At 38.4% G+C, this 16,084-nt stretch overlaps 1 protein-coding gene across 3 annotated transcripts in view; it reads left to right on the plus strand.

Moving 5' to 3' along the window:
* Window positions 1–1,017: 1,017 nt before the first annotated feature.
* LOC115222932 (O-methyltransferase MdmC) overlaps window positions 1,018–16,084 on the plus strand; it is a 19,335-nt gene continuing 4,268 nt past the window's right edge. The window contains exons 1-4 of one of the 3 annotated variants that reach the window (XM_036512057.1): window positions 1,112–1,176; window positions 7,084–7,087; window positions 13,873–14,185; window positions 15,272–15,481. In XM_036512057.1, the coding sequence (XP_036367950.1) occupies window positions 13,903–14,185; window positions 15,272–15,481 (493 nt within the window). In that variant the 5' untranslated portion in view covers window positions 1,112–1,176; window positions 7,084–7,087; window positions 13,873–13,902. Of the gene's footprint in view, window positions 1,177–6,329; window positions 6,460–7,083; window positions 7,088–13,872; window positions 14,186–15,271; window positions 15,482–16,084 lie in introns of those variants that run through there. The other 2 variants (XM_029793331.2, XM_036512058.1) reach the window with 2 other exon arrangements.

Below are 16,084 nucleotides of genomic sequence, written 5' to 3' on the forward strand. Positions count from 1 at the left end.
ATCGGTTGTCAAGCGATGTTGGGGAGGGGTGGCAAACACAGACACACAAACACATATATAAATATATACATATATACGACGGGCTTCTTTCAGTTTCCGTCTACCAAATCCACGCACAAGGCTTTGGTCTGCCCGAGGCTATAGTAGAAGACACTTGCCCAAGGTACCACGCAGTGAGACCGAACCCGGAACCATGTGATATATATATATATTCACATTTAAAAGTGTACACATACACATATTTGGCGATCTTAAATATACGAATTTACATATACACACATTCATACGTCTAAGGTTACGTATGTAGAGATTCCCTTTTTTCATACATTCTCACATGCGTATTGAGATAGATAGATAGATAGATAGATAGATAGATAGATAGATAGATAGATAGATAGATAGATAGATAGATAGATAGATAGACAGACAGATAGATAGATAGATAGATAGATAGATAGATAGATAGATAGATAGATAGACAGAGATTGATAGATAGATAGATAGATAGATAGACAGAGATTGATAGATAGATAGATAGATAGATAGATAGATAGATAGATAGATAGAAAGAAAGATAGTTGGATGGATGGATAGATAGATACATAGATAGATAGATATATAGATAGGTAGATAGAAAGAAAGATAGATAGATGGATGGATAGATAGATAGGTAGAAAGATAGATAAATAGATAGATAGATAGATAGATAGATAGATAGATAGATAGATAGATAGATAGATAGATAGATAGATAGATAGAAAGAAAGATAGATAGACAGACAGAGCTGGAAAGGGAGGAACACCCACACACACACATATGCATATATTCAGACAAATCGTGGAGAGAGAGAGAAAAGGAGACAAAAGGGTAGGAAGGTTAGAAAATGCAAAACATACACACGTGCACAGACATACATACATATTTAAATGAACCGAACCAGAATACAGAAAGATAGAGAGAGAAAGAGAACGAAGGAGAGAGAGAGTAAAAGAGAGCAAGAGTAAGAGCGTGAGAGAGGACAAGAGTAAGAGTAAGAGAGAGAGAGAGAGAGAAAAAGAGAGAGGGGGAAGTGGATTGACGAAATGAGAAAGCAAAACACAGAATTTAGAGATAGAGGCGTAGTCAGCTTCTAATTTAGTTAGAGACAGACAGAGACAGGAGCGAGTTTATAAAGAGGTGAGTGTTATTTTGTTGACGGACTCGCATTATCTCTCGTGTTTACTGTATTTTTCGTTTGAAATTTGGTGTAGAGATTACGTGAAGAATTAGTTTCGTTACCGTGGACCGAAGATCAGCATTTCATACACACACTTATTCTATCGGTTCCTTTTGCCGAACCGATAAGTTACGGGGACGTAAACACACAAGCATAGGTTGTCTATCTATCTATCTATCCATCCATCCGTCTGTCTATCTATCTATCTGTCTGTCTATCTATCTGTCTATCTATCTATCTTTCTATCTATCTATCTATCTGTCTATCTATCTCAATATGCCTGTGAGAAAGCGAATCTCTTCATACGTAACCTTGGACGTATGTATGTGTGTATATGTAAATTCGTATATATGTTTTGTAAATTTGTTTTACAGACACCGAGTTAATTATTCCTAGTTTGCGACCAGGCTAGTGTACCCACCCCACTCAGTCGTTCCCTATATGTCGAACCGCTCGGTTGCAGGAATTTACAGGGGTGCGAGATAAACAGCAGAACCAGATCATTTTCTTTTAAAGACCCTTACACATTGACAGGCATGCGAACACGCATGTTATACGATCTCATGCATACGTACAGACACGCACCCCCTTGGTCTGTGGCCACGCTGGGGCACTGCCTAGAAGGATTTTAGTCGAACAAATTGACAACAGTACTTATTTCATTTTTGGTGGTCCTTCGATATTGGTCTACAGATTGTGTCGGTATGAGGAGACGACGTCATTCACGTTCTTTTTTATCTTTGCCTTTTTATGTCATGAGGGAAGTGTGTGTGAATGACGTCATGTACAAATACCGAAGGATTGCGATATGTATATATATATATATATATAATATAATATATATATATGTGTGTGTGTGTGTGTATGTATGTATGTATGTATGTATGTATGTATGTAGTATGTATGTATGTATGTATGTATGTATATATATATATGTATGTGTGTGTATGTATGTATGTATGTATATATATATATATGTATGTATATGTATGTATATATGTATGTATATATGTATATATATGTATGTATATATGTATGTATATATATATATATGTATGTATATGTATATATGTATATGTATATGTATGTATATGTATATATGTATATATATATTATATATATATATAATATAATATATATATATATATGTGTGTGTATGTGTGTGTGTGTGTGTGTGTGTGTGTGTGTATGTATATTTGGCGGAGTTCTGATCGAAGCACGTACTGTTATTTTAAGACAGAAATGTGTGACTCCTAGCGAGATCACAATCAAATTGAAATCTGGATTGTACACTTCGTGGACAATGCCTGGGAGAAAAATTCAATACGTTTATAAAGCACATACCGGAAATTTTTCCGCTTTAATTTAAAGGTATTTTGCAAATTATTTATTTTCATGACATTTTCTGTTAGTAAGTGATTTTCTCTTAAACAAACACGCAAGAACTGATAGTAGGCGGTGCGCATGCGCGATTGTTTAAAACTTTTTCGACTTTGATTTCGAAGTATTTAACAAATTATTTGGAAATTATAGAGAGAAACGAATGGCAAAATCGGACTGACCGCATTTTAAAACCAGGAATTATGGAAAAAAAAATCGAAAAATAGTGGAAAGTTGTGGAGTTAGGGGGTAGATGGGGAATATTAAAAAAAACAGGAGTGGCTGTGTGGTAAGTAGCTTGTTTACCAACCACATGGTTCCGGGTTCAGTCCCACTGCGTGGCACCTTGGGCAAGTGTCTTCTACTATAGCCTCGGGCTGACCAGTGCCTTGTGAGTGGATTTGGTAGACGGAAACTGAAAGAAGCCCGTCGTAGATATGTATATATATATATATATATATATTATATATATATATGTGTGTGTGTGTGTGTGTGTGTGTGTGTGTTTGTGTTTGTCCCCCTAGCATTGCTTGACAACCGATGGTGGTGTGTTTATGTCCCCGTCACTTAGCGGTTCGGCAAAAAGAGACCGATAGAATAAGTACTGGGCTTAAAAAGAATAAGTCCCGGGGTCGAGTTGCTCGATTAAAGGCGGTGCTCCAACATGGCCGCAGTCAAATGACTGAAACAAGTAAAAGAGTTAAGAGTAATTTTATTGGATAATCGTATTAATTCCATTGCAAAAGACAGAATTCCACACAGAAGACAGAATCAAAAAAAAAATAATGAAAATTCGTAAAGAAAAAAATTATTATATGAAATATATTCATACATCCATTTACACGCACATACACACACAACGCACATACATGCACACACATATACATACGATACAATACACGCCTTAAAGCTTTATTTCCACTCTTCTATCGCACTATATTTCTCCACTCTTAATTTTCTGTTACCTTTTTTTCTTTCTCCTCCTCTTTTTCTAAATTACTTTTGACGTTAAATCTATTAACGGTTTTTCAAAAAATAACTTGCCAGCGTTCCCTTCATATACGCGGTAATCATTTTCTTCGAAACATATGTCGGAAGTATAAAGATTCGAATAACACTTGCGTTTAACTCCATTTCTTAATTTATCTACATACATACAAATACTATTTGATGGCATATAAGATGCACATTTTTAAAAAGAAAAAGTATCTTCAAAAAATTATCTCATGTCCCACATACCAAGTTGCCTCAAATATTATATGCTTTAATACATTAAATTCTTTAAAAAGTTTTTTTTTGTTTTTTTGCGCCTTATTTAAATATTTCGAAGCCCAAAGCAAGACGAAATTCAAGAAGGCTGGTATTTACATAAAAGATATTTAGCTCCGTGCATACAAGGTGCAAACAGTTCCGTTCTTTTATTTAAACCATTACTGGCTTGGACAAAAATTCTCAATTATTCTCTCAAAGGTTACACCTTGCTATTTTAATTTTTTACTTCTAGGTTAAGTATTGGGTTGTGCCATAAAATGTTTCTTTTCCTATTCCAGTTCGAACGTTCTGTCTTCCCAGTGTTTTGTACGTATCTAATCTTATCTGAGAATCCATTATTCTTTAGCTGCTTCCATGAAAGCATCTTCATCAGAAGTTATCGAGGATATACTTTTACCAACATTGTCAAGTGAGTTCATAAAGATACTTGGATGATTCGATTGTCTATGAATATATACAAACTTCTCAGTTGGTTTGTGGTGCGGTGTGAAACTCCCATTTTCACGGCTGTTTTAGCAGCTTTACAGGCTTCCGGGCGAATCAGCGCACTGGGTCCTATAGTATTTCTCATTGACAGTAAGCCACGAGATATATATATTTCAGAATTCGATGACTAAACTAGTGCGGCTCGTGGGCAACTGCCCAATGTATCCGCAACATAAGACGGTCCAGCCCATTTGTCGTTCACGATAGGAGAATGCACTACTCACCCTCCGCCACACATCCCCATCATTTAACGTCCGTTTTCCATGCTGGCATGGGTTTGACAGGAGCTGGTCAATCAGAGAGCTGTCCAGGCTTCAGTCATCTGTTTTGGCATGGTTTCTACGGTCGGGTGCCTTTCCTAATGCCAACCACTTAACAGAGTGTGCTTGGTGCTTTTTACGTGGCACTGACACCTGCAAGACGAATACCTCTCAGCTGAGAGTGGGGGCATGACCATAAAGGACATGCCTGCATGCATGGATGGCCGCGATTTTACATACATGCACACACGTGCTTTCTCAAATGCAGCAAATCGCCAGAGGTGACGATCCCTCGTCATTTCCTCAGCGAGGCCCAACGTCTGAAGATGCTTTATGTATGTGGTGAATAAATAACACCGAAAATTTTCCCAACTTCTTGTTTCGTTATATAACTCTGCAAACAGTATTGCCAGAGTTTTCAACTCTAATATGTACCGCACATCAATGTAACAACGACAACATCTACGTACTGGATTGGAATAATCCAGGCGGGGCTGTGTGGTAAGAAGCTTGCTTCCCAACCACATGGTTGCGGGTTCAGTCCTACTGTGTAGCACATGGGCAAGATTCTTCTAACTATAGCCTCGGGCTGACCAAAGCCTTGTGAGTGGATTTAGTAGACGGAAACTGGAAGAAGCCCGTCGTATATATATATATATATATGTGTGTGTGTGTTTGTCTCACCGCCATCGCATGACAACCGATTCTGGTGTGTTTATGCCCTCGTAACTTAGTGGTTCAGCAAAAGAGACCGACAGAGTAAGTACTAGGCTTACAAAGAATAAGTCCTGGGGTCGATTTGTTCGACTAATACCCCTTAAGGTGGTGCTCCATCATAGCTGCAGTCAAATGACTGAAACAAGTAAAAGAAATATATATATATATATAATTATCAACCAAGTGTGGCGTCCTATATGGCACGGTGCTACTGGCGTTTACAGCCCCAGGAAGACATCTCTTCCAGCTGGCAAACGACACACATTCTGTGTCCGATTAGTATTTGCAAGGGAAAGTCATCGCTCCCATCTCTAGCCTTACGTGATACATACGGACTCGAGTTTCTGGGTGGTTACCCGTCCTCAGCGTGTGTTAATCACCAGCTAGTGATGAAAGTCACCCCACTCGCAAAATACGATATGCTTTTTCCAGCGACGAACCATCGCTGATTTCGAAATAGGAGAAATAAGCTATATAAAATCTCTGAGCGACATATACACAATAGCAGTACGGAATCGTAACATATAATTGACAATTATATGTTACGATTCCGTACTGCTACTGTGTATATGTCGCTTAGAGATTTAATGTATGTATGTATATAAAATACCCATTAAGTACTGGACATCATCAACGATTAAAAAATAGGTATGCACACGAAAGATAAGTAGAGGACAAAATACCAAAAGATAACTCCTCGTCAGTTATCGACTGTTTTACTATTCCCTATTTCGTGCGTGTGGCCGTTAGGGAGACTCAAATGTGAAGTTCTAAAGTCTGTGGCGCCCTTACTGACGCCATGAACTGCCTATTATCAGTGACTGTCTTTGACATAGGCTGAAATGTATCTGTGCAACGTGAACCCTATGTTTACTGACATGCGGGAGTTGTTTGTATTGAAGTAAATACATGCAATTGTAGATTATACGCTGTAAATGAAAATGAACGCACACACTCACACACAGACGCAAGTATAGAAATGTATACGTAATACAAAGGCTTAATTGTCGCACGAATAATACACGGAGACTTTCGTATTCGTTGTTTTGTCCTAGTTCAATCGCGAAGAAGCAGACCTGTGTTCTAAAGGCATTCTAGCCGTGGCTATCCCGTCTATTTAGGACTTCAGTATGTAATGTCTTCTTTTCTTTTTTTTTTACTTGTATCAGTCATTAGACTGCGGCCCTGCTGGGACATCGCTTTTAAGGGCTTAGTCGAACAAATCGACCCTAGGACTGGTTTTTGTTGAGCTGCTAATGTTACGGGGGTCGTAAACAAACGAGTTGTCATACGGTGGGACGGGGACAAATAAACACAAATGCACACACACACATACACGCGACAGGCTTTCAATTTCAGCCTGCCAAATCCACGCACAAGACTTTGATCAGCCTAGGGTTATAGCAGAAGGTGTCATGCAGTGGGGTCAATCCCAGGACCATGTGTTGGGAAGCAAACTTCTTACGACACAGACATACCTACACCTAGTAGTTGGTAGCAGATTTGGCTGTTATTTCTAGCAAATCAAACAACCAGTCACGTAGCGGCTGCGTTATATAAGAGTCACGTTTTTCTAACAAAACACGGACAATAGCAAACATTCCGTAAAATGGGAACGGTGTAGTCTTAAATATTTTCCCCTCTGAAAAAGATATCCAGATGTTGCGTCAGTGATTGATAAAAAGCAAAGACAACAACACAGGTTTAAATACGAAATCATTTAAGCTGCAGCCGCTCTAATGATGGACGTAGCCAAGTTAAGATTACAGCCCGGGATTGATGGGTGTATTTAATTATTATTTAATTATTATGATATTTAATTATCATGTACGCGCATCAACATAACGATGGGAAAAAATTATCGTAAGCTCGATGGCAATTAGTATAAAATGCTTGTGTTTTTTTAATTCTTTGGTGGGTTGGGTGGAAATATAAATAAGTAATTTCTTTTTCAGAATTGGTGCAACAAGTATGATTGTGCGGTTATGGAGTACTGTGTATATGTCGCTCAGAGATTTATGGAGTTGTACCCACATGGTTTCTGGTTTAGTCCTACTGCGTAGCACCTTGGACGATTTTGTCATCTACTATAGCTCCAACCAAAGCCATGTGAGAGAATTTAGTAGAAGGCGGAAACTGCGTGGAAGCGCGTCGTATATGTGTGTGCACGAGCGTGCGTGTTTGCCTTTCTGCTCTCGTTTTGACAACTAGTAACGGTTTCATTACGTCCACGTAACTTAGCGGTTCGGCAATAAGACACTGATAGACTAAGTACCAGGCTCTCGTTTTGACAACTAGTAATGGTTTCATTACGTCCACATAACTTAGCGGTTCGGCAATAAGACACTGATAGACTAAGTACCAGGCTCTCGTTTTGACAACTAGTAATGGTTTCATTACGTCCACATAACTTAGCGGTTCGGCAATAAGACACTGATAGACTAAGTACCAGGCTCTCGTTTTGACAACTAGTAATGGTTTCATTACGTCCACATAACTTAGCGGTTCGGCAATAAGACACCGATAGACTAAGTACCAGATTTTAAAGAACAAAAACTTACAAAAGTCGTATTGTTCAACTAAAACCATTCGATGCTGTGCCTCAGCAAGGCCTCCGTTCAACGACCGAAAAAGTCGAAGATAATACACACATGCATAAACGAAACAATTGTAGCCATTCTCACCCCGTTGCTTCACACGTGACAGTAATATGTTAAACATATGAATACAATACATGAATAGTCTACAAAACTTCAATCAGTTTCTGAAGAATGTTAAAAATGCTTTGTGCTCCAACATGACTGCAGTCAAATGACTGAGACAAGAAAAAAAAAATATATATACACACACACACACACACATATATATATATATATATACATATACATATACATACATATATATACACATACATATATATATATATGTATATCTATCTATCTATATATATATATATATATATATAAAACTTACTTGGAAAAGGATGTGTGGCATATGATCATATAATAATATAAAATATATGCATATATACATACATATGCATATATGGTTGCAGGGCATAAAAAAAAAAAATGTGATTTTGTATATGCTGACCTCAAAACTAACTTCACAAACCCTGTGTGGCTTGCAAATACAACCATTGTTACGCCAACAAATGAAATAGCACAATTTGTGAATAATTTTCTGTTATCTGGTGGGCTAAAAATATACATAATCTCAGATACAGTTGATAATGAAATTCTGTATCCAATTCAGTTCATCAACAAGCTTACACCATCAGGATTTCCACCACACATTCTCAAATTGAAGAAAAAACAATTCATAATACTTCTGAGAAATGTAGATGCTACTAATGGGCATTGCAATGGCACACACTACATCATTGTCAGTTTACATGGTCATGTTATTGAGGCTCAATGGCCCAGTGGTTAGGGCAGTGGACTCGCGGTTTCGATTCCCAGACCGGGCGTTGTGAGTGTTTATTGAGCGAAAACACCTAAAAGCTCTACGAGGCTCCGGCAGGGGATGGTGGTGATCCCTGCTGTACTCTTTCACCACAACTTTCTCTCACTCTTACTTCCTGTTTCTGTTGTACCTGTATTTCAAAGGGCCGGCCTTGTCACTCTCTGTGTCACACTGAATATCCCCGAGAACTACGTTAAGGGTGCATGTGTCTGTGGAGTGCTCAGCCACTTACACGTTGATTTCACGAGCAGGCTGTTCCGTTGATTCGGATCAACCAGAACCCTCATCGTCGTAACCGACGGAGTGCTTCCATCCGTTATTGAGGCTTCTGGTCTTTATGCAGGATCAACTCTGCAATTCCCAAGAATATCCACTTGTATCTCGAGAAATGAAATTCACATTTACATGCAAACTATTTTCTTTCAAGCCAGCTTTTGCCTTGACATGCAACAAGGCACAGAGACAGACTTTTGAACAAACTGGAATAAATCTTTTGACCCAAATCTTCTCACATGGTCAGCTGTATGTTCCATTATTTAGAGTTTGAAAGAAGGCTAATGTAAAAATATTGGCTGAGAGAAATGGAAACAGTATGATTACTGACAATTGTGTCTACAAGGAGAACTACTTTAAAACAAAATATGCTTTTTAGCAAATTTCAGTAAATAGAATTAACTCATAAATTATATGTAAAGTAACATATATTTAATAAGGCATTAAAACAGAATGACTTTCCCAGACACAATAAAATATGCTTCAACACACTAATTCACATAAAGAATCTTGAAAACCAAATACAAAAACAATATAATATTTATATATAAATATAAAGAATGAAAATGTAATACATGTTAATTAACACTATAATTAAAACATTTCAGTATATATGTACACTTCAAAGGCAAGTGCTATTCTTTTATCTCTTTCTGTCATTTGACTGCAGCCATGCTGGAGCACTGCCTGGAAGGGTCTTACTCAAACAAATCGACCTCAGGACTTATTTTTTTAAAGCCTAGTACTTATTCTATCAGTCTCTTTTGCCAAACCACTAAATTATGGGAACATAAACTCACAAAGTGGTGATGGGGAGACAAGCACAGGCACAAAGACACATGTGTGACGGGCGTCTTTCTGTTTCCACCTACCAAATCCGCTGACAAGGCTTTGGTCAGCCCAAGGATATAGTAGAAGGCACTTGCCCAAACCGCCACTCATCCCTATATATATATATATTCAATATGTGACCACGTGTGTATCGTTGGCGATTTTCTTTCTCCGTCTTCCTTTCCTTTTTCTATGTTTCTGATGAAGAGCTCTGCTCAAAACGTTAAATTCTTCTTTCTTTCCTTTCACATAGTGTTTTCTCTTTGTTCATGTTTGGATTAACTGGAAAAGGCAAAGGCTGATACAGTTTGGTACCAGTGATGTCACAACTCTTTTCTATGGCTGAGTGAACTGGAACAACATTAAAGAAAGTGTCTTGCTCAAGAAGACAACACACAGCCTGCTCTAGGAATTGAACTCACTACCTCACGATTATAAGCTCAATGCTCTAACCACTGAGCCTTCACACACAATATATATATATATATATATATATAGGGAGAGAGAGAGAGAGAAAGAAGGCAGTGAGATTTTTGGATAATTCTTTATTATCACTTTCGTTCATTTATCAAACTCATCAAAACCAAAACCATTGATTTTGGTTTTTCCATGACGATTTTAGTAAACAAATGAATGCCCTAATAAAGAATTATCCAAAATTCAGACTGCTTCCTTTTTCCCAATACACAATGTCTACACCACTCACTATTCGTATTCTCTCTGAAGTGGGTCCATTGGCCACTACTGCCTGACTTCTATATTTCAGAAAGTCATGTAACCATTCTCCAAGCTTTCCAGCTATGGAAAGTTTTCACGCAGTTTGTGGAATATCATACCATGATCCACTTCATCAAAAGCTTTTGCAAAGCCAAAGTATATTACGTCCATATTTGAGTTGTCGAGTAACTGCCTCAATACTTAGTCATAGTCCTGTAGGAGCTGGATCAGGCAGCTCCTACCTGTTCGAAAACTATGCTGGGTATCACTCAGCAAATTGTTTTCATTAAGGAATGCAATTTGTTTCCCTCTGACTATTCATTCCATGACTTTGCTGATGTTTGAAGTCAGAGAGATAGGCCTATAATTATTGGCATCTGCTCTGCTTCCTCTCTTATGGATTGGGCATATTATTCGCTTCTTTAGTTTGCTTGCCATTTGCAAGAAAACTCTCAAAGAGAATCCATAGTGGTTTCACCTGGGCACGTTTAAACGATTTGACGAGGATTGCTGGGAAACCATCAGGGCCAGTAGATGAGTTTGCGTCAACCTCATCTATGGCTAGTATTATATCTTCTTCCCCAATGTTGATGTAATCCATCGTAACTGCCTCGCTGGTTATAGGTGAGGTGACAAAAAAATCCACATGTTCATTTTAATGTCTGTTCCAATGGGTTGGTAAAGACACGTTTGAACTGGTCTCTCAGAAGCTCACTGATCTTGGTTGGGTTATCTGTGAGGGAACCATCCTTCTGGAAGAGGGGTCCTATTTTGCAGCATACTGAGGCCGTTTCTTTGGCATAATGGAAGAAGGCCTTTGGGTTTGACTTGATGTTTTTCTTACAACCCAGGCTTCTTTGATTGCGCTCCCCTTCACATAGGATTGTTGCAGGTTGTTTTCAACAATTGAAAATACTATAGGAATGGGGCAAAATAAGTAATTTCTGATTTCTTGCTACTTTCTCCCTACTTGTTTGAAACTATTACATTGCAAATGTTGCATCATCTTTAAGAGTAAGTTGAGAGAGTTTTAAAACACAATCAGGTGACAGGTACTTTTCTTTCAAGAAATTCCTCAACTTCAACCTGATTGTAATTGAGCTTGAGAATAAAATATCTGAGTCATTTTTGGTGTTTAACAATTAACATTCTTTTCTCTGTTGGATTCCCACACTTGACACTACACATGTTCCTTCCAAGCACTGCTGTAAACAGCAAAAGTGAGCTAGAATATGAAAATTTAGTACGCATGCACAGCAGAGTCCATGGTTAATTTGTGCCATGCGGTTTCACTCTGCATGCCTCAGCTTTGTTACTATGGCAACAGTCTGAATATTTATTGATCAGACCTCATACTAATATAAATGCATATGTTTATATGATGTGTGTATTTATATGAGTATGGATCTGGGTGTGTATATGTGCACTTACACATGGTGTTTTATCTGTGTTTGCATGATCTATATTTTTGTACTTTGAAAAATTATCCATGTTTATAAGGATGACCTCTTAACATATGTGGGTCTATGACCTGCTCATATTTTCATATACATCTCTGTACATTCATTTCCCTCTCTCTCGTCACAATCCCCTTCTATCATCCTTCCCTCCTCCTCCTCTATGTATTCCCCTCTTCCTCTCTCACTTGAGTTTATTTTCTATATATCTATTTCACTTACATGATCATATTGATATATTTTTTATGTTGTTTTTTCTCTCTTCTTCCCATCTTTCTTATCCCTTTTTCTCTCTTTATTCCCTATTTGTCTTCTCTGCCTCTTTTTCACTGTTGCCCTCTCTCATTTCACCAATTACTTACCTTCTTTTTCTCTTCCTTTATAATTATAACAAGTCTCATCAGTTCCCCAACTTATGACATTATATCTTTCTAACACTAGTTTGATAGCTGAGCTCTGATTGGCTATATGCAAATGAGTTGATAACTGGGATCCGGAACTCTCGGGAATCGATGAACTGAAGTACCAATTCAGCTCTGTGATGTCGCTGGCACTGACTAACCTTCTTCCCTGAAAATCACAAAACTTGTGTCTAAAACAATCCATTATTATTTCAAAGAAATATTTAATGGAGATACTGGTCTGCCTTTCAGACACAAACAATACCTTTGACTACAGCAAATACACGCAATCCGCATACCCCTACGCTCCGTATATTCATGATCCCAGTTCAAATCTCAGAAGATTCCATTGCTTCTCATCTCTTCCGACGAATTCAGAGAGCAGATTTTCAAGGGAGATAACTTAGTTTTGTAGAAGTTTAATTTTTGCTTCAGATGTAAGGGAGATAATTCTCAAAAAATTAAATTAAGTAGGATTAAATTATTAAAACGAAATGCCACCAAGTAATGATGATAAATACAATAACAATAATAAATAATTTCTGAGTTTTAAAAAAAAATTGACTGTAAGAAAAAAAAAAGCACCATGACACAATTCACTCTGCCAGATATTTGGTAATGACATGCTGTACTGCTTGGCATCTGTGCTGGAAGCTCCAGTATGAATATGTCAGAGTGTTTGGGTGTCAGTCTGAGGACATGTACAGAAAGTGACAACATCATTGTTTGGAGTGATCACTAATGATGGTGATGTTACGCCTCCATCTTCCCACATAGCTTCAGACTCAACACAGAGAGCTTACATCAAGTGCCTGGAGGAGGTAGTACTGCCCTGGGTGAAGAGGGTGGCTGCTGGAAGACCCTATGTCTGGCAATAGGACTGCCCTATGTCACACAAGCAGGAGAACCCAGTCATGGCTGTCTGACAATTTCTGCAGCCATATTACCCCTAACTCCCCACACTGCAACCCCTTTGATTATTGTGTGGAGTGCAGTTGAACGAGAGACCAACAAAACTCCTTGTAACACCAAAGATGAGCTGAAGGCAAGGATTATGGCAACATTCATTAACTTAAAACCAAGAAGGCCACCCAAAAGAGTTGCAGGAGATTCCGAAGTTGTCTGGAGGTTATGGTTGAAGCCAATGGCGATTTTATTGAATAAATTTACTCTTTAGTATTCAAAGATATTTTTATGTAATTTTGATAAATGCATTTGTTAAAATGAGATGTCAGTGTTATTGTCATTTTTGTGTAACTTAGACAACAGTTCGTTCACTGCATCCTGTATATGTGTATCTATTGTATCTTATAATTAATTTTTTTTCTTTTTTCTTTCCTCTTTTTATTCTCTGGTTACTTCTTCCCTACTTTGACTGACATTTTGCCAACTCTAACCTGACCAGCCAAACACCCAAACAGTAAACAATGGACAACAGTTTAGAAGGTTTAAATTTATATGACCCAGCTGTGAAGGAGCTAAAACTTTGGTACGAGACCACTGAAGACAAAGAGACCAAAGAACGACTTTTGAAAATCTTACAGATGCACATCAAGCGTGACTGTTATTCAATGAACTTAAACACTCCAGTGACACCAGTTCGTCGGGAAATTCTTCAGTTTACTAACACCAATAATTGGGAACTTTTGGCCCAGCAGAAAGTCACACAGTATAGGCTAAGCCCTAATATGGCATCGGGAGAATGGGCAGGTATCTATTATCTTTTACTCATTTCGTTCAATGGAACTATGGCCATACTGGGACACTTCCATGAATGGTTTGTATGTGTGTGTATGGATCAGTGCTTAGAGCGTCAGGCCCACAATCATGAGGTAGTGGGTTCAATTCTCAGATCAGGTTGTGTGTTGTATTCTTGAGCAAGACACTTTATTTAATGTTGCTCCAGTTCACTCAGCTGTAGAAATGAATTGTGATCATTGGTGCCAAGCTGCAGGATTTGGTATATAGAAACTAAAAGAAGCCCATCGTATATGAGGGGGTGCTGAAAAATTCCTGGTTTTAAGGGTATCATGGAAGGCCTGGTTGGAAGCTCAGCCCTCCAAGTTCTTTCACAGGGCTTAGAAAATCTTTAGGACTGCTGCAATAAGTGTATGAATCTGAGAAGGGAATATGTTGAATAAAATCATAATTGTATTTGCTTTTACCCAAATCCAAGAACTTTTCATATATTTGTGTGTGTGTGAGACCTTGTCTTGACATCATGTGATAGTTGCAAAATGAGTGTCACTGACACAAATGGATGGAAGGAGTCACTTTCATTTCCAATCTTCCATGGAAAACAGATCTGGCTATTGGGAAATATTACCTTACTCGGAAACAGGAGAAGGTTGGTGACAGGAAGAGCATCTATTCATAGAAAATCTGCCGCAACAAATTCTATCTGATCCATGTGAGCATGGAAAAGTGGATGCTAAAATTATGATGTGTGCATGTGTTACTGTGTCTTTGTCTTCCTTGATAGTTTTAAGCGTCTGTCATGGAAGGGGTGTCTTTCATTTTTTATCTTCTATGGAAATAGATGAGCATCCAGTCATAGCAAATCTGTGTTGACAAATCCCATTTGACTCATGCAAGCATGGGATGAAGATGATGTTGTTGTTGGTGGTGGTGACAACGATGTTGGGGTACTTTGATTTCCTCTGAATATTACACTAAACTTCGTACGAAAATTTTGCAACAAAGAAAATCATCAAACCCCAACACCACCACCACCATCCTATCCCCTACCACTTGTCTACTCTCAATACTAACCCCCTATGATTTCTGTGTTTGCAGGTCAAGTCCTCAAGATGCTGGTCAGCATGCAGAAAGCAAAAACTGTGATAGAAATTGGCATGTTTACCGGATTTGCAAGTTTGTCCATGGCTGAGGCCCTTCCGGCCGATGGACAGTTGTTTGCGTGTGACATTGAACCCTACCTGGAGAAATCTGGTCGCAGCTTCTTTGATAAAAGTCCACACGGCAAGAAAATCACCGTCAAAATTGGTAAGCACATGGTGCACGTTTGCCCTGCATATGGTCACTCCTTGATGCACTTCTTGTATATCCTTCATTAATATACTCTTCACCCTAATGCACCCTCAATGCTGTTTCATGCAGTGGTCAGTACTCTCCCTAATGCATGCATAAATCTACCATTTATTTTAATGCACTGTTCATTGATGCTCACATCAATGCGTTCCAATTTTCAACACTCACTTGGAGACATAGAATGAGAACACATGGATTGTACTCATACAGCATGTGAACACGTAGGTTGTGTTCACATGGAATGTTACTATATTTTCTCTGGTCATATGGGATGTGTTACATGGAATGTGGCCACGTAGGATGTGGTCACAGTGAGTCTTACACCCCATCTGAATGCATCCCACATGTTGCCCACCTCACGTGGTAACATTCTTCAAGTGAACAGATGAAGTGGGGGACGTGGGATGCATTCACGTGTGGTGTTACCGCATGTGATGCAGTCATGTGAAATGTGGTCACCTTGTGTATTACCGTAGTGACTCATGTGGGATGTATTCACATGGTCAAGAGGGATGTTGGGATATAGTCACATAACTCACGTCTCCTGACCCCTTCTGT

The sequence above is a fragment of the Octopus sinensis genome, linkage group LG21 (assembly GCF_006345805.1).
Source record: "Octopus sinensis linkage group LG21, ASM634580v1, whole genome shotgun sequence".
In the NCBI taxonomy this organism is placed as follows: Eukaryota; Metazoa; Mollusca; class Cephalopoda; order Octopoda; family Octopodidae; genus Octopus; species Octopus sinensis.